The sequence below is a fragment of the Ursus arctos genome, unplaced genomic scaffold, assembly GCF_023065955.2.
Source record: "Ursus arctos isolate Adak ecotype North America unplaced genomic scaffold, UrsArc2.0 scaffold_2, whole genome shotgun sequence".
Classification (NCBI taxonomy): domain Eukaryota; kingdom Metazoa; phylum Chordata; class Mammalia; order Carnivora; family Ursidae; genus Ursus; species Ursus arctos.
Window position 1 is genome coordinate 54,241,697 of NW_026622874.1, and position 21,078 is coordinate 54,262,774.

At 37.3% G+C, this 21,078-nt stretch overlaps 1 protein-coding gene across 1 annotated transcript in view; it reads right to left on the minus strand.

Annotated features, from left to right (window-relative positions):
* Nucleotides 1-1,656: 1,656 nt before the first annotated feature.
* The window catches only part of EPRS1 (glutamyl-prolyl-tRNA synthetase 1), a 65,671-nt gene continuing 46,249 nt past the window's right edge, over nt 1,657-21,078 (minus strand). The window contains exons 19-32 of the mRNA XM_026517312.3: nt 20,481-20,708; nt 19,211-19,473; nt 17,492-17,543; nt 16,821-17,030; nt 16,377-16,449; nt 15,058-15,137; nt 14,725-14,826; nt 13,884-14,039; nt 13,205-13,402; nt 12,430-12,603; nt 8,772-8,932; nt 6,661-6,739; nt 2,117-2,181; nt 1,657-2,022 (exon numbers count right to left, since the gene is read on the minus strand). Coding sequence (XP_026373097.2) covers nt 1,872-2,022; nt 2,117-2,181; nt 6,661-6,739; nt 8,772-8,932; nt 12,430-12,603; nt 13,205-13,402; nt 13,884-14,039; nt 14,725-14,826; nt 15,058-15,137; nt 16,377-16,449; nt 16,821-17,030; nt 17,492-17,543; nt 19,211-19,473; nt 20,481-20,708 — 1,992 coding nt within the window. The 3' untranslated portion in view covers nt 1,657-1,871. The remainder of the gene's footprint in view (nt 2,023-2,116; nt 2,182-6,660; nt 6,740-8,771; nt 8,933-12,429; nt 12,604-13,204; nt 13,403-13,883; nt 14,040-14,724; nt 14,827-15,057; nt 15,138-16,376; nt 16,450-16,820; nt 17,031-17,491; nt 17,544-19,210; nt 19,474-20,480; nt 20,709-21,078) is intronic.

Genomic DNA, 21,078 nt, shown 5'->3' on the forward strand with positions numbered 1-21,078 from the left:
ACATCCGTCTTGAAGACATGCTGTATTTAATCTGCTTTGACCATTTCCTACCAATTTAAGAACAGTTTTGCTGTGTTCTCATACATAGCATATAGTTCCATGGTTTTGCATATACGGTTCCCTCTACCTGGAATGTCCTTCCTTTTCTGTTTATTAAAATTCCACTTATCCTTCAAAGCAAGACTCAAAATTCAAGTCCTTTTTGAAGCTTTTTCCTTTTACTGGTACATATTTATCACTACCGAGTGGGAAAGCATGTTAGGACAGGGCCCCAAATAAAGAGATTTAGCTAGTAGACTAGAAATGAGTAGAAGGCATTCCAGGCAAAGGGACACAGACAGAGATGGGAAATGGCCCTGGGAAATTTCACAAGAAACCCCAAATGGTTAGGTTGCAAAGGACTTTGCTGGATTGAAGAGGAGAGTGGACAGGTGGGCTGAGCCAGACTAGGCTAAAGAATTCTCATTTCATCCTGTTAGTGATGGTGAGCCATGAAAAGATTTTAAGGGGAAGATGAACATCTTAATACATTGTACACTAAGGGAAAAAACCCTTATGGAAATGTGGGGACTGCCTGAGATGAAACTCTGGAGGCCATTACAGTAACCGATGTCAGAGGCAGTCAAGGCATCTGTGAACGCGGAGACGGGGGACACGTCAGCAGTAAGGGCGGGATGCTGTGCTGGCCAGTGAAGACAGCAGACCGTGCACCAGAGGGGCTAACTAGCATGGCTGTCAGGTTCTGGTTTAGGTTACTGGTAGATTTTGCTCATGCTAATCCTTCAGGCAGGAAATACTGTAGGAAGAACAGGTCTGGGAGTGGGCAGTGAAATGGGGGCTTGGAGACAGAGGACCTGAAACTCTGATGGAATGCTCGAGAGACCCGAGTACAGAGCCGGAGTGGAGGTCTAGAGATGAAAATGTTGGTGTCCTCACCCTGTTTTTGTGTTCTCTAAAACCTTGGGATCAGACGAGAAGAGCGCCAAGTATGGAAGCTTGGCTTAGGGATGTCTATGAAGCAGGCCAAGGAAGAACACAAGAGAGAGAGACCCGTAACTAAGAGAAAGAACCAGACAGTGGGAGGGCAAGTCACAGGAGTAATTTTAGTAAAGAGAGAAAGGTTTTCTAGCAGCAGAGATGCAGCAGAGTGACCTGGTAAGACAAGACACTGAGAAGGTAGCTTTGGTCAGAAGACGCAGCAGTATCTCAGGGAAAATGGTGGTGGTGCAGGGGCAGAGGTGGGATGGGCAGAAAAGTACAATAAAAAGAAGTGCAAGTGAGGGGGGGGTTGATCACTCCTTCAGAAAACATGACTCCTTTTTTGAAGACCCCACAGTAACTAGTAGTAATGAGAGGGAGAGAGAAGCTCATGGGAAAGTTGGGGGTTGTTTGGCTTTTTGTCTATTTGTGGTTTGGTTTTGTTTTTTAAACAAAGATTTAGAACAATTTTAGACTCGGCAGAAGGAGTTAAGGAAGGGAAGGAAGTGCTTCAACATACAGGAATCGGGGTAATTGCTCGTTCGAGGTCTGAACCGTGAGGGAGGCCCAGACGCTCAAGAGCAGTTCCTAAGGGTCCAGTTTTCTTCAGTTCCCTGTAAGAATGTCGAGTGGCACATGATTCGGTATTTCAGAAACAAATGAATACATAAGACAGTATTAGAGTTCATGGTATTTATTACTGGGGTTGTTTACAGAAAAGTCTTCTTTCCCACGTTTCATTTAGGCAAAAGAATAAGGTGTTTGTGCCTCATGTGACATCCTATTAGAACTTTTGTTTTAAAAAATCATAAAACTGTCTATATCTGGGAAGATATTAATATCAATTTTTTAAAAAGTGAGGAGGGTTGGAGACAGTGGTTTTGTTTTATCCCTTAGTAACTACGACCAAACAAAGTATAGTACTTGGCGGGGTTCCTGCCACAAATGCATTTGGCTCCAGGCTGCAGCTCACAGAGTGGTTTGAAGGGGATGCAAAGGCTTTTAGCTCCCATGGACGGAGCACCAGGCTCAAGATCCTGATCCCTGCAATTAAAAACAAACAAGAATTCCATTCACTTGTGCTGTATATTCCCATTCTTTGTTACTGTGATCCGCACAAGTTGTTAACCATATTTACCTAGCAGTGGTCTTTTTGATCCAGTCTTCACAGTCAATTTCCCCACAGAATGGAATCTGAACAATCTAACAGGAAAGGAAAAATACTGAGTATTTTAATTCCTGTTCTGTAAAAGGAACACTTGATTGGTCTATTAAACTGACAAGCAAAAAGAACAGGTCTCCCAGCATTTTTCAGGCCCTGGTACCTTTGCAAATCTGCAAGGAACATTGCTCAGAGGTGCAAGAGATGAGAAAATGTTTTTCCCCAATCCAAAACCCACGTACACAAAACATTAAGACAAAACAAGAACATCTCTGTAATATACTTCAATGTCCACATAAACTATAGCTACAACACGGTGCCAGAAGAGAAGAAAGGAAGGGAGAGTGGACCTGAGTCCAGACTCCAGCCGTCCCGCCCTCATTTCAAATCCGACTAGCACCTGCTCTGCCTAAGTAAACAGTTATGAGGAGGACAGAGAGGAGACGACAAACACTAAACTGATTTTTACACTGTTGTTAACAATAACCATTAATAATCAGGTCAACCTCAGCTTATGCCACATTGTTATAGGTAACCGAATCATTTTTAAAGTCCAAAGGTACTTGAAAGTGAAAAATCATTTTGTATTAGAAAAAACTACTTCTCAAATTTTCTTTCACAGACCACATACAATAACGGGCAAAATCAAGAGACCTGGGATTTTACCCTAATTTTGAAATTCACTGCTTGTTTAAAATCTCTAAGTTTTCTTTTGTTAAATGTGTGTTGGACTAGACAAGAATTAAGATTTCTTTCAGTTGTAAATTCTAAACTTTCATATCATGTGTACTTCAAAATGAGGTTTGTATGCAATAACAATTATGTAACAGCCCAAAGAAAATTCCTGGAGATCAAGGTTAGCAGTGGGGAGATCAAAGGTGTGGGCAATACCCCCCCCCATGCATTAGAAATGCTAGTTTAAAAACAGCTAGGAAGCTATCCAACTTCCTCATCAATTTCTCATCAATTATTTCGAGGCACACATTCCATACTCAAAATGAGACTCTCCTGCAAACCCCAAGGCACTCAGAATTTGGTTAAATATACTTCAAAAGGCTTCTCTAACTGGTAAAGTGCAAGTACACTAACATCAGGAAAATACAAAAAAAACAAGTAATTGTTCAGGTGAACATTCTTCCAGCGTGAGGAAGAGTTAGTTATCTGTCTCTTAGATTCATTCAGTAAAATGTGTTAGCCAAATTCTCAAAATTGATAAACTGTTATTTTGATAATCCACATTAAGACAATAAAGAACTGATAAATTGCTAGGAAAATCCTGGGGAGGGGGAGTGAGTGGGTGAAAAGAAGGTGGAAGGGATGGTAGTAATAAATACCTTAAAAATTTTTAATAGAAACTGTTTGTGCAAGGAAGACTGAAGCAAAAATAAACCTAGAATTACGAGAGCCAAAATAGCCCAAAGTTACCCCCTGTATTGAAACTTGGTAAATCATTAGCATTTGTACAAATACAAAGCATGGAAATAATGTACATTCATAAAACTATTGTTTAAAATTCATTAGAAAAGACAAAATGGGGGAAAAACTTTAACCATGCTCACCATGAAATAATAAAAATATTAAGACTTAATTACAAAGAATGTCTTTGGGTAATAAATTTAAATTTGGTTTCTCAGAAAACTTTACTTTTAATCCACACAGCTGTATTTTCATAACTTTAACAAATTTTACAGTAAATGGCCTTATATTCTTTTTCCCTAAGAAAAAAATTACTGAGCCTTGAGAAGATAGTTCTAAAATAATAATTTTTATTTTTTTAATTTAATTTTTTAAAAAATTTTTACTGATTTGAGAGAGACAGAGCATGAGGGGGGCAGGGGCAGAGGGACAAGCAGACTGCCCACTGAGCAGGGAGCCTGAAGTAGGACTTGATCCCAGGACCCTGAGATCATGACCTGACCCAAAGGCAGATGCTTAACTGACTGAGCCACCCAGATGTCCATAAAACAATGTTTAAAACTTAAAATGGTATATAGCGTGAAAAAATTCAACTGAAGTTAGACTCATAAATGACAATTTGGTAAAAACCCATGTTTTCATTCTTTGTAGCTTCAAAGTAAAGTGTAGTGATAAAACCTGAAACTTCTGACTATTTATGCATGTAATTCTTTAACATGGAAGGATAATATAGTTTTAGGTTGTTATTCAACCACAGAAAGGTCTTTAATTTTTATTTTTTATTATCTCTATATCTACACTACAAAAAAGATACAATTTTTTGCAATGTATAATATCTTGAATTCTGTAGCAGAAAATGTTAATGAGAAATACCAATACTCAAAAATCACAGTGGTCAATAGGCTTGTAATATACGTCAACAGTAAAAAAATATATATATATAAGTAACATCTATTTTTCATTTAATTAGATCATCTCCTTGGAAAAATTTACTCGAGTTCTGTGAATCAGATATGGGTTGTTTTTTTTTTTTTTTTCATTTTACCAACAAAGAAGAGTAGAAAATCAAACTTTCACCTCCATTCAAGTTCCAAAGATCCCTTTCTCCTTCTCCCCACCTAGTAAATACAGTTTTATTTACAACAGCCTCAAAGGTTGCCTGACGCTCAGTCAACACATCGAAGCTGACCAACATGGGGTGAGATGGGGGTGGAACTGGCTCCCGAACACAAGACACAAAATCTCCTCTAATCTCTATGTGCTCTTTGGACAGACAGCTAATATACTGCTTTGTGCTTTAGAATAAATGTTGAAATCTCTGACCTAATATCAGAATAAAAGACAGGACTCTAGCAAGACCTGCTGAGATTCATTTCTTTGAAAGCAATGGATTAACTGACAGTTACTCTATTGATTTATTAACTCTTATGTAAACATCTTTACCAGACTGTACTGCAACAGTGACTACTATAATACTTCTATAATAAATGAAATTTTAAAATTTAATAATTAACAGAAAAATAAAATAATCATAAATAAATTACAGTGAAAGAAAAAAAACCACTGCATTGGACAGATGGCTATCCATTTCTCTAGCCTTCTACTAGAAGCACGTAGTTTGAGTCAAGTGACAAATTATGGAACCCAGAAAGATGGAAGATCACAAAGGCAATAAACCAAAAATAGAAAGCTAAATACTGAAGAATTATGGATCTGAACGGGATTTTAAGATTATCTATCTTGTACTTATTTTACAGATTAGTAAACTGAGAGCCAAAGAGATTAACATTGTCCCAGCTCATGCAATAAGAGACATATTAAGAGGTTATGACCCTAACCAATTAAAATTTTGCCTTACACTCTCAGCATGAATTAAAAACAAACAGGGGTACCTGCAGGCTCAGTCGGTGAATCATGCAACTCCTGATCTTGGGGTTGTGAGTTTGAGCCTCACGCTGGGTGTAGAGAGTACTTAAAAATAAAATCTTAAAAAAATAATAATAAAACGAGGGACACGTAGGCAGCTCAGTCGGTTAAGTGTCTGCCTTCAGCTCAGGTCATGATCCCAGGATCCTGGGATCGAGCCCTGCATCAGGCTCCATGCTCAGCGGGGAGCCTGCTTCTCCCTCTGCCTGCTGCTCCCCCTACTTGTGCTCTCGCACTCTCTCTGACAAATAAATAAAATTTTGAAAAAAATAAAATAATTAAACAAACAAAAAGATACAGAGGAAAGTGCGTCAAAATGAGTCAGGAGAGAGATCTCTATTCTAGGACCAAGTCTACCTCTGTAGAGGTCAGGGTAATTCATTTAGACTCTGGCCCATGGTTTCCTCACTTATAACCTGAGAACACAGGACTGGTTGTATAATCAAGCATGAATACCGGAGAACTAAAGTTCGTAAGTCATTCATTCCAGTAATTAATAATTTTGTAAATCAGGACCTTTTCACTATGAAAATTAGAAGTTTTGGCTAGGAACATCTGCATACTCACAACACATAAAACTGACAAAATCTTAAAGAACCACTGAAGTACCTAATTAGAAAGACCTGGGTCTTTTAAAGGAGCCTGAAGTACCCACTCATTCTGAAAAATAGGCTTAGACATGAGCAGTACTTTCCACCTTATTATTCAGAAAAGTTCAATCAATTAAGATCAGGGAAAATACACACACACACACACACACACACACACAGTCAGAGAACTGAAATTTTTGACACGGACTTAAAACCTTATTTTAGGAATTTGCACATTACATTACAATAATGCTTACTTCAGGAACCTAATTCAAGCTGAAAAACAAGATGAAAACTTTCAATAATTAAAACATTAGGGGTTGTACAGAATGAGTGTTGTTTAGCCAGCATTGCAAGCATGAGAAAAAGCTTTTACATAATCAGTTCACAGTGTTATCCAAAAATGATATAATGCTTTAATGCTTTAGGAAAGCCAATGGAAAACAGAGGATAGAATGTGGAGTAAAATATAATCCTGTCACGTGGCTGGCCTTGAAAAGGGATTAATATCATGCATAAATTCAGTGAGTCTTGAAATACCACAGCTGAGTATTTTTATATTCAAAACTTTTCAGAGAAGCCTCTTACCTTCCCAGAATCTAGCAGCTGCTGAAAGTCTTCCATTGTATTAGCCACAACCATATGAGTCTTAAGGTCTTTGGAAGCCCTATCAAAATATAATTGCAAAAGAATACATATGTTTTCTTACTAATACGACAAAGTTTTTTTTTTTTTAAATAAGCATAATTTAACAAAAGAGCAATAGTTTGGAAGTGAGAACATCTCAACTTGAGTCTCAACTTTGCCGCTAGCAGTGACATGCAGTAAATCTCAGTTAACTCATCCCTGTATTACTCTTAACACCAGATCAAAGGGGAATTTGCCAAGCACACAACAGCCAGTAATTACTTCTGTTATTGCCATTAAATCTCTACTGACCAACATTCTATCCCTGGCTATACCGCTTACCATCTATGAGAGTCTACGTTATTTTTAAAACCTCTTTGGTCTTAGTTTTCCTTTCTACAAAACTGGAAAAATACTAAAGTAAATCTACCCATCATATAGGATTGTTGTGAGAATCAAACACAAAGGCATGAAAATGTTTTTAAAAAGGAAAAACTATAAATAACACACTATTCAACCTGCTTTCATATACTATGTAATTCTTTTGTAAGAACTTCAGGTTTTAGAAATAGATATAAGCATTACTCTCTTTCACACTCAAAGTCACACATTACATGAGGATGACTCATGGGTGGTGAAAGAGAAGGCGTATTTTTCTTTTCTGAATCTGAGGACTAAGACCATGTGAATTCTGTGCCAGGAACTGCTAGCTCTCCACCAAATTCCCTCCTTCTGACTTTTTCATAGTAGGATGGGCCCATGTGAATAAATTATAGCCAATGAGATCCAGGAAAAATGTATAAGGCTTAAGCCTTAGGGTGGGGCAAAACGCATCTTTATGAAATCTACATTATTAATAAATTTACTGAATAAAAATGTCAATGATAAAACTGCTTTTTAGCCACGAAAGCAGTGGTTTTCCCATCAGGGGTATGCATCTGAATCACACACAGAACATTTTTACAAAACTATTTTTACTTAAAACCAATGGATCAGAAACTCCAGGTGTAAGGCTCAGGTATGTTTCTGTTCCCCAAGCCTCCCAGGTGACTCTGAAGAGAAACCCCTAGAAAAGAACCACTGTACTAAATGCACTATTTAAATGGCAGCAGTCAGGACAGGCAGCTTTCCAATCTTTCACCTCTGACAATATGACCTGTTCTCAGTTCAGATGGACTTCAAATGCACTATTCATTAGTAGGCTAGGTAAATCCTTGAAGTCAAGTGACTCATTACCATTCTCATTTTAGGGCAAGCAAGCCAAGAGAAGCGAAATCACTTGCCCAAAAAACACATAAGCACAATGCCAAGGCTAAAATTAGTTCAGTCCTTAAATGCACGATTTACTGAGGCCTAATATGAGTTAGGCACAAGGTATTAGAAGACATACGAATAGATAAGATGCAGGCACTACCTTCCCCCAAACTGAACCCCTATCCCAAGTGGCAGTGGGTCTTCCTCCTTGTCTCAGGTGGGTAGGAAAAAATAAGGTGCCACACGTATGCACAAATCTAGTGCTTCTGCCCTGAGATCTCCTGAGTCTGGAAGAACCCTCTCCACAGGCCAGGGCAGCCCTGAAGCTTCCTTTCACCCCAGACCCCCAATCCCAGTCAAAAGGCTCTTTGCCTTGGCTCCACGTCATAATCACGTAGGGAACTTTTAATAGTAAAGCTGCCACACTCACTCTAGACCAACTAAATGAACATCTCTGGGAAGGGTCTAGGCATTGCTGTTTTTTAAAGCTTCCTAGGTGCTGCTAATGTGTATCCAGCAGGTGAGAATTAGTGCCTTAATCCCTCAAATTTGTATGTCATAAAAGCCCGTATTTAAAGTCAACCCAAATTAGTCCACAGGACAGGCAGGCCAGCGCTGCAAACCTCGTAGGAGGCAGAAAGCCCTTGGAAAAATCATGATACGGGTCAAAAACACGAGAGAGAGGCAAATTAGGAACTATGGGAGCTCAGAGGGAAAGAGGACTTCCAGTTGGGGCACTCAAAAAATTCTTCAGTACAGCTGTCAAAAGCTGAATAGGGTTTCAAGATCAGAGACAAAAGCAATCCTAAGGAACTAACCTTGTAAAAAGGTTCACATGGATGTCTTCCAAAAGAGAATGAAGTTTAGTCTCAGCCTCATTATCAGCAACTGTCAGCTTTTCTCCAGTATCTCGTCTGACAGCTACAAACTGGCAGCTCTTCATATCACGTGGCCCAACTTCGAGTCTGATGGGAACTCCCTAGAAAACAAAAAAAAAAATGATACATGCCTGTCTCCATTTGGAGATATAGAATATTTCATGACTTTATCTACTATAATTATGAAAACCCTAAAATCAAAGGCATAAGCAAACAACAAAAACAACAGGCAATATTCCTGAGATACTACAAAACTCTATTTCAATAAGAACGTATAAACCTAAGAAAAAAATGTACTGCGCAAGCGGTTTTGAGCTAAAAGTTGTGTTTAATGGAGAAACATGAGGGTAGTGCTGTCTAGATCAATATTCCTACCTCTTCTCCCATAAGAGCATGCACAGAAAGTTCCATTTGTAGGGCACATAAGGTGGTAAACAGAGAGGGCTTCTTGAATTTAAGCCTCCCCCAAGTCACTGGATCAGTACACCTCGGCACATCTGTGACTCATTCATGGCACAACGGTGTGGTTAAGTCTCAGTTCTGGATATTCTAGTGTGCAGCGTGAAGGGCTTGTTAAAGCAGACTGCTGGGCTCCCCCTGCCAATTCATATTTCTTTTTTTTTTTTCTTTAAGATTTTATTTGACAGAGAGAGAGACAGGAAAAGAGGGAACACAAGCAGGGGGAGTGGGAGAGGGAGAAGCAGGCTTTCTGCTGAGCGGGGAGCCCGATGCAGGGCTCAATCCCAGGACCCTGGGATCATGACCCGAGCTGAAGGCAGACGCTTAATGACTGAGCCACCCAGGGGCCCCTAAAGATTCATATTTCTAACAAGTTCTCAAGTGATACTGGGACCGCACTCTGGGAACCACTCCTCAATTCCCTCTGGATTTTACAAAGGAGCTTATTAAGGACTATATGCAACTTTAAGCCTGTGAATGTTCAACCCTTTTGAATGCTCCAGGAGAGGAATTAAGGCCCAGAGAGACCTTATGTTTAGGATCTAGAACCTTACCTGACAAAAAGGTTTTTTAGACATTTTTTTCTTTTTTGAGCAAATGATCCTCTAAAACTAATTTGGGGTTTCAAATTTAAGTTAGGAGCCTCTACATAAACAGTTTAGCTGATGGCAGTCCCCCAAATCAAAGTCAAAGGAAAATTTTTAAGTGTTATTCTAAAAAAAAAAAAAAAAAAATTATCTTTAGAGATGACTTATTTTATAAAATAATGAATACCACAGAACAAATTATTGTATGCTAAATATGACATTATTTTACTGTTTTCCTTTATTCACCTAATGTATGCATATGTAACAGTGCAATGAGATTTGTAAGAGGAATAAGAAGAAACAGATCTTGTCCTCAAGGAGCTTCATGTTTCGCCAGATAAATAAGGCATGCATACAAATAATCAGTATAGAAAATCAGAAGTGGGAGACTATCCTCAGCTGGAAGAAAGAGAAGGAAAGTTACCAGAAAGGCAAAAATTAGTGAGTAATTTCATCAAAACTGAGGAACAGTCTATAAAATAACTGACCTATATCTACAAAAACGCACATGTCATGAACGACAAAGAAAGGCTAAGGAACTACTCCTGAGTAAAGGAAACTAAAATGACAACCAATGGCAACAGGACTGGATCCTGTACTGGACGAGAAGAGCTACGGCAGCTCAGAGCAGGGCATCAAAGCCTGAGTCGGGCATGAGGGTCTTGGCGTGAGAATAACCTGGCACAGTGACACAAGCCCATGCGGGTAAGGAGAGCACACACAGGGGAGTGAGTGGCAATGGCTGGAAAGATCATCTGAGGCCAGATCACAGAGGAGGCATATATTCTGTTGACTGTTTTTTTCTAAGTAAAAAGTTATGAATTTACTCATAAAGAACTGTTTTTTGTTTGCTTGTTTTTCTTTTCAGTAGCAACACAAAATTATCTTAGTCTTCCAACACAGTAAAAAGAAAAGTTAATTCACTCATACTATTTTCCCCTTTCTAACTTTCTTAATACAGGAAGAGGTACTAAAGAAGCTGTGGGAGTCCCTGGGTTCTGGTCTGGTAACTACACCATATACTCATAGTTAAACTGAGTCTCCCAATACATACACATCCCACCCCACCCCTAACTGCCTCACTGTACAAAGTTAATCACTATCAAATGAATACGAATCTAGATGTTCCAAAATACTTTGTTTTCTCAGGAATTCTTGGACTAAATGGAGATGAAATGGCATGAAGAAGTGCCACCAGTACTTTTCACTAACTAGTGACACCTCTCACTGTTCTTTAATCTTGGGCATCAAGTTTAGAATTTAGGTATTCTGTTTTCTTTCCTGAGAATTGTAGACAATGAAGTTGGAACAAAGCCTACTCATACTCAGTATAGGCTCATCAGGGTACTAGAAAGAAGAGTGACAGGGAAAAGTCAAATCGATCCTTGAGGGAGCAGAGAGATGGAAGAGGAGGAAGACAGAAGGGAGACGTGAATATGGATGCCTTTTTCTCTCCTTTCAATCCAGCCAGCAGCAAAGAGTATGTTTCTCCTTTAACATTTGGAACCTCAGGCAACGACATGTGGGATCAGACAAGCTGCCACTGGGATCACACAACAGCTATTTCTAAGTAAGCAAAAAATACTGCAATTAAAAGGAAATTATGCGAGAAAACATTTATCTTTAAAGTCTTCACTAAAGGCAGGAGAGTGAGTAAAGGAAAAAGTGTGTTATACATAAGGGAAACAAAACCAATATAACTACTAATTTTTAGCACAGAAGATTTACCTTAGGGGCCAATTAAAACAAATAGAGGTATAAATACCAGCAACTTTGGGAACCCTGGATGTGTTCCTACTGAATAATCCCAATACAGCTCAGCTTCCATACTTGGAACCAGCGTGGAGCTGCAAGAGCACCACACCTTCTCATCTAGTTCCTGTAATGTGAGTTTAGAAATCTGCTGCTCTAGTAAGAGTCCCTTGGTAAAGCATATGAAAAAAATTACATTCCAGAAGTTTGAAAAATGGAATTAAAAATATAGATCTACTAATGACAATGTGCAATAAATGAAATTTATATTAAAAACATTAAATCAGAATTTAGCTTTGAATATACAAAATAAAAATCAACAAATGGGTGTGAAACAACGTGGTGTGAAAAACCAAGTATACTACTACTTTCTGATGTTTTACTGATTAGCTGTTAACAATGACAGCAAGGTGGTGACCATGCACCATTATTCTGATAGTCTCACTGTTTAAACAGCTTACTTATTATATACATTCCTGGTATAAACATTTTAGTATAACAATGCTATGAGGTTTATTAATCATATATAAGGTCTTTAAAATCACTTTAATTCTAACATAATAAAAATAACCTTCCACAAAAAAGATTTTAAATTTAGCAAATATATAAACTTTATCACTATTACAAAGACCTGGACTGTGTGAAAATTAAGTGAAATTTAAGTGAAGAGGAAAAAAATTCACAACTATCCAAACAGAGAAAAATAATGAGAAAGTCTTACATTTTATAGAAGCATATGTAAAGAAATTCTAAATCCAAATTCAGAGTATGGAAGTAAAAGATGCAACTGAGGAATTTACCTTGAGCTCCCAGTGATTGAATTTCCAACCTGGAGAATAGTTATCTCGCAAATCAACTCTAACCCGAATACTAACACTGAGTAACCGCTTTCGATAATCATTGCATTTTGCAATCAGAGCCTCTCTGTCTTCTTCAGAAAGCGCATTTGTAATGCCACAAGGAATAACCACCACCTAGAACCAGCACAATAGCACAAATTTATACAAAGAAACAGCATACAAAGTAATGCGGTCATGTTGCTGCATAATACCCAGGAATAAAAACCTACTGGGGACTACACATTCTAACACAGATCCACTTGTGTGATTTCTAATCTCCATGGAATGTCTACCAACCAGCTGCACATTACTTGTCTATGCTAAATGCATTCTCATTTGACTTACTATATCTCAGTAAACTTATTATGAATCATTTCAAAAAATGATTTCTAAAAAAGTTTTTTATAAGCAGCTAAAAATTAAAAGAGCAAAAAAACAATAACAGAAATGATACACATAGTTACCAATACTAAGGTCCAGACTGTATTTTATAGAAAGAATGATAAACAGAAGTATTTTCCTTGGGGCGCCTGGGTGGCACAGCGGTTAAGCGTCTGCCTTCGGCTCAGGGCGTGATCCCGGCGTTATGGGATCGAGCCCCACGTCAGGCTCCTCCGCTAGGAGCCTGCTTCTTCCTCTCCCACTCCCCCTGCTTGTGTTCCCTCTCTCGCTGGCTGTGTCTATCTCTGTCGAATAAATAAATAAAATCTTCAAAAAAAAAAAGTATTTTCCTTACCTGAACAGAAGCTACACGGGGTGGTAATACTAAGCCCATGTTGTCTCCATGAACCATGGTCATAACACCAATAGTTCGAGTTGTCAGGCCCCAGGAGTTTTGATAGGCAAATTGCTTCTCTCCTGGCGTCTTTGGATCTTCAAAAATAATTTCAAACATTTTGGAAAAATTCTGCCCTAAATGATGTGATGTCGCTCCCTAAAATAGAGAAATACAAGTGTTAATTTTAATAACTAATTGTGCCTTTGAAAATGATTTCTCTAAGATCATATACCTTAAAATGACAGTACATGTTTTATGTTCCTTGGTTTTTTTTTAATATTAAGTTTTTAAAGCATAAATGATACAACAAAAAGACTAGGATTAGAAAAAAAAACACCAGGGCAAAAGCATACTGCCATGAGCAGCCCCTTTCATAGGAATAACTTCAACTACAAAGGCTAAAAGAGAATCCATGCTTTGGTAATTCAGGATACGAGCCTTCACTTAACTGACCTTAGAGATTGGTAAGAATGGGATAGATAAGCATGAAATTGTAATGTGGTCTAGAAAGCACATGAAATATACTGATCTTTTTGGGGGGAAAGAGTCTACTTCTCTGGTGACAGAAATCTACTGGATGTGCCCGCAGGCTATGCTTACAGTCACCTATGAACCGTATGCAGCACTTTGCCGGTACCTGGATGGCTCTTCCACTAGCGGATATAAACACTTCTAAGGTAGTTGTATAATCTCCTCCTGCAAATTTCTCCTTTTCAGTCTTTCTGCCTTTTACAACAGGAATTGCCAGGAGTTCTTCGTATACCTGAGCGTATAAGTCAAGTATCTGCAATACCTGTAACAACATTTTAAATACGAAACTGTTCAAATTTATGGTGTATTTATTTCTTACAGACCTATAAAACTATATGATTTAAAACTAACTGTGGTGGGAAAGTACATCAAACAATGAAAACCTTTTCGTATGGAAAGGTTAAAGCAGCCAGTGTGTATTTATTAAGAAAGACATTCAACAAAGTAACGTAAAACAAGTTAACTTTTTAAAATGTTCATAAATTTACAATGTAAGAAAAAAAGTTTGTGCAAAACATAAATGTGTGTGTGAGGGTATAGTAACCAGGGTGAAAATCTTCTGAAGAATAATTAATTTCACCCCTGGGATTATAATTTCCATATATAATTTCCTCTATACATGGAAGTACAAATAAATTTTCACCTGAAAATTTAAAACTGCACATTTTCTAATAAAATCTCATTAAAGCAGTTTCTTAAGTCTGTGTATATCTGTATTAACTTCTTTTTCTTTTAACAGGTGGTACATAAATTTTAAGTAACAAAATAATTATATCAGGAAATTATCTTTTAAAGTTATTTTGAGATCATATTAAATTTCAATTTACAGTCACTTATTAAATGATTATCTTGTAAGTAGATAACACTGCATTACTTATAGTTGGGGGGGGAGTACAGCCTGGAAAAAGAAATGGAACATGATTAATATGGAAGACAACTTTTTATACCTCTTCTGCTGCTTCTTCGAAGGTAGCAAATGCACTGTGCCCTTCTTGCCAAAGGAATTCACGAGTGCGTAGGAAAGGCTGAGGATGTTTGAATTCCCAACGCTAGAAGAGGCAAGAATACAATTCGATCATTATGGAGAGCTTTTCCATTTTTCTTAACAATTTAAATGTGGCAAGTAACCAGAAATCATAATTGTAATCCGTAACTGTGATTAAAAAATGCTTCCATTCTCCCAATCCTTTGAATATAAAAATAAGGAAAAACAAAATGTGCTTTAAAAAAAACTGAGTACGAAGAATAATGAAAGAACGTAAGAAACAGTATGTACCTACCACCACATTACACCACTGATTGAGCCTGATGGGCAGATCTCTGTGCGACTGCACCCATTTTGCATACGCAGGATACATTACTGAAAAGATACAGGAAAAGACAGATGGTTAGTCACTGAAGGTTTTATTTCTCTCTGAAGGCTGGTAAGAGTTACACCAGTAACATAGTCAATAGAAATTAAAATGCTGTGTTTGTGTAAATGCATTTCCAATGTCTGTAATGGTAAGTGAACGGTATTACTACATTATTTCATAAAGCAGATTAGTCAAGGAAATAAATCTACCTAAATCTGACCTTATTTTGTTCTTCACACTGAAACTTACACTTCACATCTGACTCTTCAACTGTTTTATTTTCAAAAACACTAAGTGCAGCTCTTACAGCATATACCATGCTCTCTGAAATTCTTAGCACTTATGATGCTGTTTAGTTCCCACGTTCAATCCACAAAGTTAATATCACACTCTTTGTATCAAAGATGCGAAATCTGAGCATAGGGAAGCTAAATAACTTGCTGAATCCAGCACAGTTATCTATTAGAACTAATAGAATCAGATTAAATCTATCTAATGCATCTACCCACAGTATGAAAGTTCTTTGCCATGAATTGTTTATTTAAGTGAAGGTGTCTGTCTAATCACAGCCTACTCATGACTATCTAGAATTACTAAAAACTCTGCCAGTCAGAAAACAGCTGGTGTTATAATTTCATTAATGCATCCTTATAACATTATACAAGACTATCAGCAGAAGTATGAAGTAAACAGTAAATAATCCTTCATTCTAAAGATGGATAATTACTTTGGAAAACACTGACAAACCCAAAAACCTTTCAGAGACTTTTTTTTACCTGCAAAATGGAGATTACAATCGCTGCCTCCACCTCTCTCACTATTATAAGAATACAATATATAAATGAAATCACTTAGTAATCTATAAAAACCCTATAAAATATAAATGTATTAAAATGACTAACAAAATTTGTAAGAAAACATGGCATAAAATATCAGTATTTGGCAAACTTAATAATCAATTCCAAGATTTAAAACTATTCTAAGAATAAGTCTTGTAAAGTTCTGAAAACTTGTAGTATCAAATAAAAAATGATTAAAAACAAAACACTTATTCTAATGATTAAGCTCTGCAATGTTTACTGCACTGAGAATAAAATTCTATGTAACTTCAGTATATATTCATCTTTATCAACATTCATTAAACTGTGTGCTGTCAAGGAGGATCATAAAAACACAAAATCAACACTGAGGTGACTCTAGAAGCCGTCTCTAGTGCTCTCCGGTGCCCCAAGGCCCATCCTCACCTGTTTCACTAGTGGGACGAACGGCAATTGGTTCTGCCAACTCTGTTTTGCCAGATCTTGTAACCCAAGCAACCTAGTGAGAGAAAATCATTTTCCATACATTTTTTAAACAGCATTTCAGAGAAACAGCACAAATACAGGCAAATTTCTATTTCAATTTTTGCTACAGAAATTAAGGCCAATTAAAATAATTGCTGCTGTTCCTGGTAAGAAAAGGAGATACTTACTGTCCTTCTAAATATTTAGCAAAAAGTAAGAGCCAGTTAATGTAACAAACAGAATCATAACTTGTCCTGAAGGTAGAAATATGTACATATTTTTTAATGGCTTTATATTTCTCTAAATTGGTCTTGCCATTTAAATTACTGCTCAAGTGTGAACTGAAAATACACTTTCAAGTGTATGAGAGAAAACTGCGAAAATACACAAAGCAAGCTAACTTACCTCAGGGGCAAAGTCAGCAATATGAGTCTTCTCTTTCTCTAATGCACCTTGAGACACAAACATGGGGAAATAGCAGTTTTCAACACCAAGTTTCTTGATCTCGGCATCAAAAAAGTCCTTGATGGATTCCCAAATGGAATACGCCCAGGGACGAAGAATATAGCAGCCACTTACATCATAGTATTCAATCAGTTCTGATTTTGTGATGACCTTTTTAAAAGAAAAACATGGTCTTTGAAGCCTAAATTAAACCAAAATGATAATACAAGTGCCAAGTGAATGATAACCAAGCTTCAAATCTGGAGGCTCCCACTGTTGGTGCATCCCCTTAATGCGTGTAAAATGGGCTTTTCTGTAGTGAGAAACACCAAGCTTAATCCCTGAAGGCTTGAATTCCAATCTTGCTTCTGCTGTTTACTATCTTTGTGACTTTGGATTAATCCCTTTACCTCGCCATTAAAAAAAAAAATTGAATAATGACTATCTCATAGGGCTACTTCTTAATTCATTGCTTTATGTGAACATGCTCTGAAAACTGTGACACGTTAAATGGCTATACCATATGTTATTAATGACATCATATATTACTTTGTGTCTGGACTTTCAGAATCTAAATACAAAGCAGTCTTCGAGAAATTTAAAACATGAAAACAAACTGAATGGATACTCACTTGAGAATACCAATCTGCAAGGTTTTCTTCTTTTTTTGCCTCAAGACCCAACCTGTAGATATGAAAAATAAAATATGAGTCCCTTCATCAACTGCTTTTATGCTGAATGGAAACAAACTTCTGAAGTTCAAAACAGAAGAGGTTTTTCTTCAATACGAGTTATTTCCACATTTCGGTCTTGTATATTCATTCCCAAGATAATGCTTTAGCCTCTTAAAAGGTGGTAAGATGCTGCCCACAAAGCACTAGGAATGTCAAGCTAGCAAAAGCTACGATTTTCATGCAGACATCTCTTCTACAAAGTTCTTTAGAAGATAATGTATTTGTAGTAAAGACAGAATTTATTCACATAGAATTCTGTCACTAAAAAGTAAGAAGAATCTTTTGCCAAACTCAGTCCAGAAAACATTGTAATTATCAAGATCGCCGTCCCACTGAAAGTGACATGTAAAGAGCAATGAAAACAACGGCTGTGTATGTGTGCACACATCAGTAGATATAATCCGTACATAGTCTACAAATTTTTCTTTTAATTGCAGTAAGTAAAAGTTGCAGAGACAGATGCAAAGTAAGTTAGATCTGCAATAAAAAACTATTCTAGACGATGATCTTTTTCTTGAAACCAGTAATTATTCAAGAACTGTGGTCTTACGATCCACACACAAAAAAATCACCCATCAGTCCTGTTTACAAACAAGGCTTTATTGGCTTAAAATCTTAATGTACTTATAGCTGACTTCTCCACTGTTTCACTTTGACGTGGCTCAAGAGGCCTACATGAAACCTGGCCCTTCCACAAACAGAGGTAAAAGGTGAGAAGTTCTGTTCTCTCTTGTATTATTCTATGAACTATAATTCTGATTACTCAGTCAATAGAAAGAAAAACAACTGTTATATTCTCTTGTTTAAGGAGACGTTGCATGTATGATGTGAGAGTTAAGAGGCAGAATTTTAAACAAATCTAAAACCAAAAGCGCTCTCTCTCTCTCTCTCTCTCTCTCTCTCACACACACACACACACACAAAATCTCACAATAGCAGTTGCTAATGATAGCGTTTTCTTTTTATTAAGCCCCTGCAGGAAGCTAGCACAAAGTCTACCCTAATTTTGCCATGGGGATTACGGACAGGGACATCAAATTATTCATATGAACTGGAACATATTCAAACATCATCTATTTCACTGTTTTGTCTTTTAAACAGCTTTGTTGTATATTATCCTACCAAACTTGAAATCCTATCAAGAGTGAAGTTGTCATTTAGTCACCATGAAAAATTTTCATCTGAAGAATCTGGTTAAGTTGTAAGGCAATGAATATTGTCAGGCTACCAACTGTGTTAAAAGGGAGGAAAAGGGGAACATTTATAGATACTTGTTTTCATTTGTGGAGCCAAATGATCTCTCAGTGGTTACAGAGGAAACTAGCTGTGGTTACCAATTCATTAAGGTGGTAGGAGAAACTGGGAAGATGGGCTACAAGCATGCGAGTGAGACTTCACTGAACTTTTTATATTCTGAGAGTCCTAAACCAAGCAAACAAATTTGTTACCTAAATAAATAGAAAATTAACAAAAGCTATTTGCTGGCACTATACCTCTATCATTCTCCAACTTCACATGACAGTCAAACTAACCAAAGTCTGTTTTTTAAAAAATAGTTTCAGAGTTGAATTCCTTCACAACTGCTTCACTTGGAATGAAGCTTCCATGTTCTATTACCTGGTCTGTTTCTTAGGCCCCTGCCCTTCTCCCGCTCCACTGGATGACAGTCCACTTCCTTGGCTTTTAAAGGAGTCTTTCTTTTGGCCATCACTTTGTTTCTGAGGCTTATTCTGCTTTTCAGATTTATTTTCTTTTTCTTTCTTTTTCTTATCTTTGTCCTCAGCCCCAGTGGCAGAGACAGGCTTATATTCTACTCCTGTCAGAGACTTGTACTGTGCTTTCAGCTGAAGGAGTTCCTGCACAGCCGTATCTACTTGATCCTTTAGTTTAACAAAAGAGGAAAAGAGAAGATAATATTTCATTCAAATCACTGTCTGAGCACCAATGTCCAAAGCTTCCTAAGCAGATCTGAAAACATAAGTGAAGGCAGAGGGGAATGTGGTAAGCGTGGAGAACGTTAAATATACTAACTACTGAAAACAAAAAAAATACGACAAACAGAATTGTACAAAAGAGGGACTGAAACACAGTACGGTAATTGCACTGTCTGAACAGGAGTCATTAGCCACATGTGGCTATTTAAATTCAAGTAAATAAAATTGAAAACTCAGTTCCTCCGTCACAACAGCCACATTTCAAGTCCTCAGTGGTGACACGTGGCTAGTGACTGCGGGACGGGACAACTGCTACAGAACACTTCCACCATCACAGGAAGTTCTATCAGAAAGCTCTAGTATGTAACATGTATTCCACTGCAATTTAAGTTAGGGCCATTACACTACATACGTTCAACATTTCATAATCATAAAGATGACAGTAATCAAGTTTCCGTATTACTGGTTAAACTTTAAAACCTGTAATGACGTACTGTTTTCCATTCACAAATCTGTATGAAAAAAAATCCTACTCCAATGAAGAGAATATAATTAGCACAGACTACACAGAGCTCAAAATAACACTTGCCATTTGAGACTGACTCAGCGTGAGGAGAAGGAGTAAAACAAGAGCATGCACCAAGGGCCTATAATGAGCACTGCTGGGGTCTAGGTCCCTATTCTCTAGGATCTCACAGACTAGAGAGAAGCAGGCAACAGCTAAAACACAGTGTGTAAGCACAATGTCAGAGAAAGGCAGTCTTATGAGAATGTCGAGTCAAATACAGACAGAGAGAGAAGTGATCAGTGAAAGCTTCTCTAATACCCTAGACAAAGGTTGAGAACTGAAATATATGAGCAGAACTTAGATTTGATGGGCCAGAAAGTGTTCCGGGCAAAGAAAATAGTCTGTCATGTAAAAAACAAAAATACAAACAAAATACCACGCTAACCTTAGAGGCCTTTTCAGCTTTAAGTTTTCGAACAACTTCTCCTTGAGAAGCTACTTTGTCAAAAAGTACTTTGGCTTCTGGTGTTTCTGGACCACTAGGCTCAGAGCTGTTGGTTGAGTCTGAACTTTGAGATAATGGAGGCTGACCAGGAATGTACTCCTTTCCAGTTTTCTCTTTATACTGAGCTTTCAGAGAGAGTAAGCATTCCACAGCTTCATTTACTTTAGCCTGAAATAAAAGACAAAAAACAATTACTTAAAACTTTCTGAAATTTCTGAAAATTTCTGAAAATCAATGGTTATTAAAAGTTAATTACCACCAAAGCATTCTTATAAATAATCATCATGGAGGACCCCAAGCAACAAAGGAGTTCACTTATAAAATAACAGATCAAAGCTAAAAAAAAAAAAAAGTTAAAAATATAAATCGTATTAATCCTATATACAAATCATAAAAATAAACATAAACACATACACATATAGCACTTTAAGTTCCCATTTAACATATGTAAACAGACAAATAAATAACAGAATATCTAAGCAAACTGGCAGTGTCCGAGCCCTAGGTCTATAAATACTGGAGTCAGAAATTACAAAAT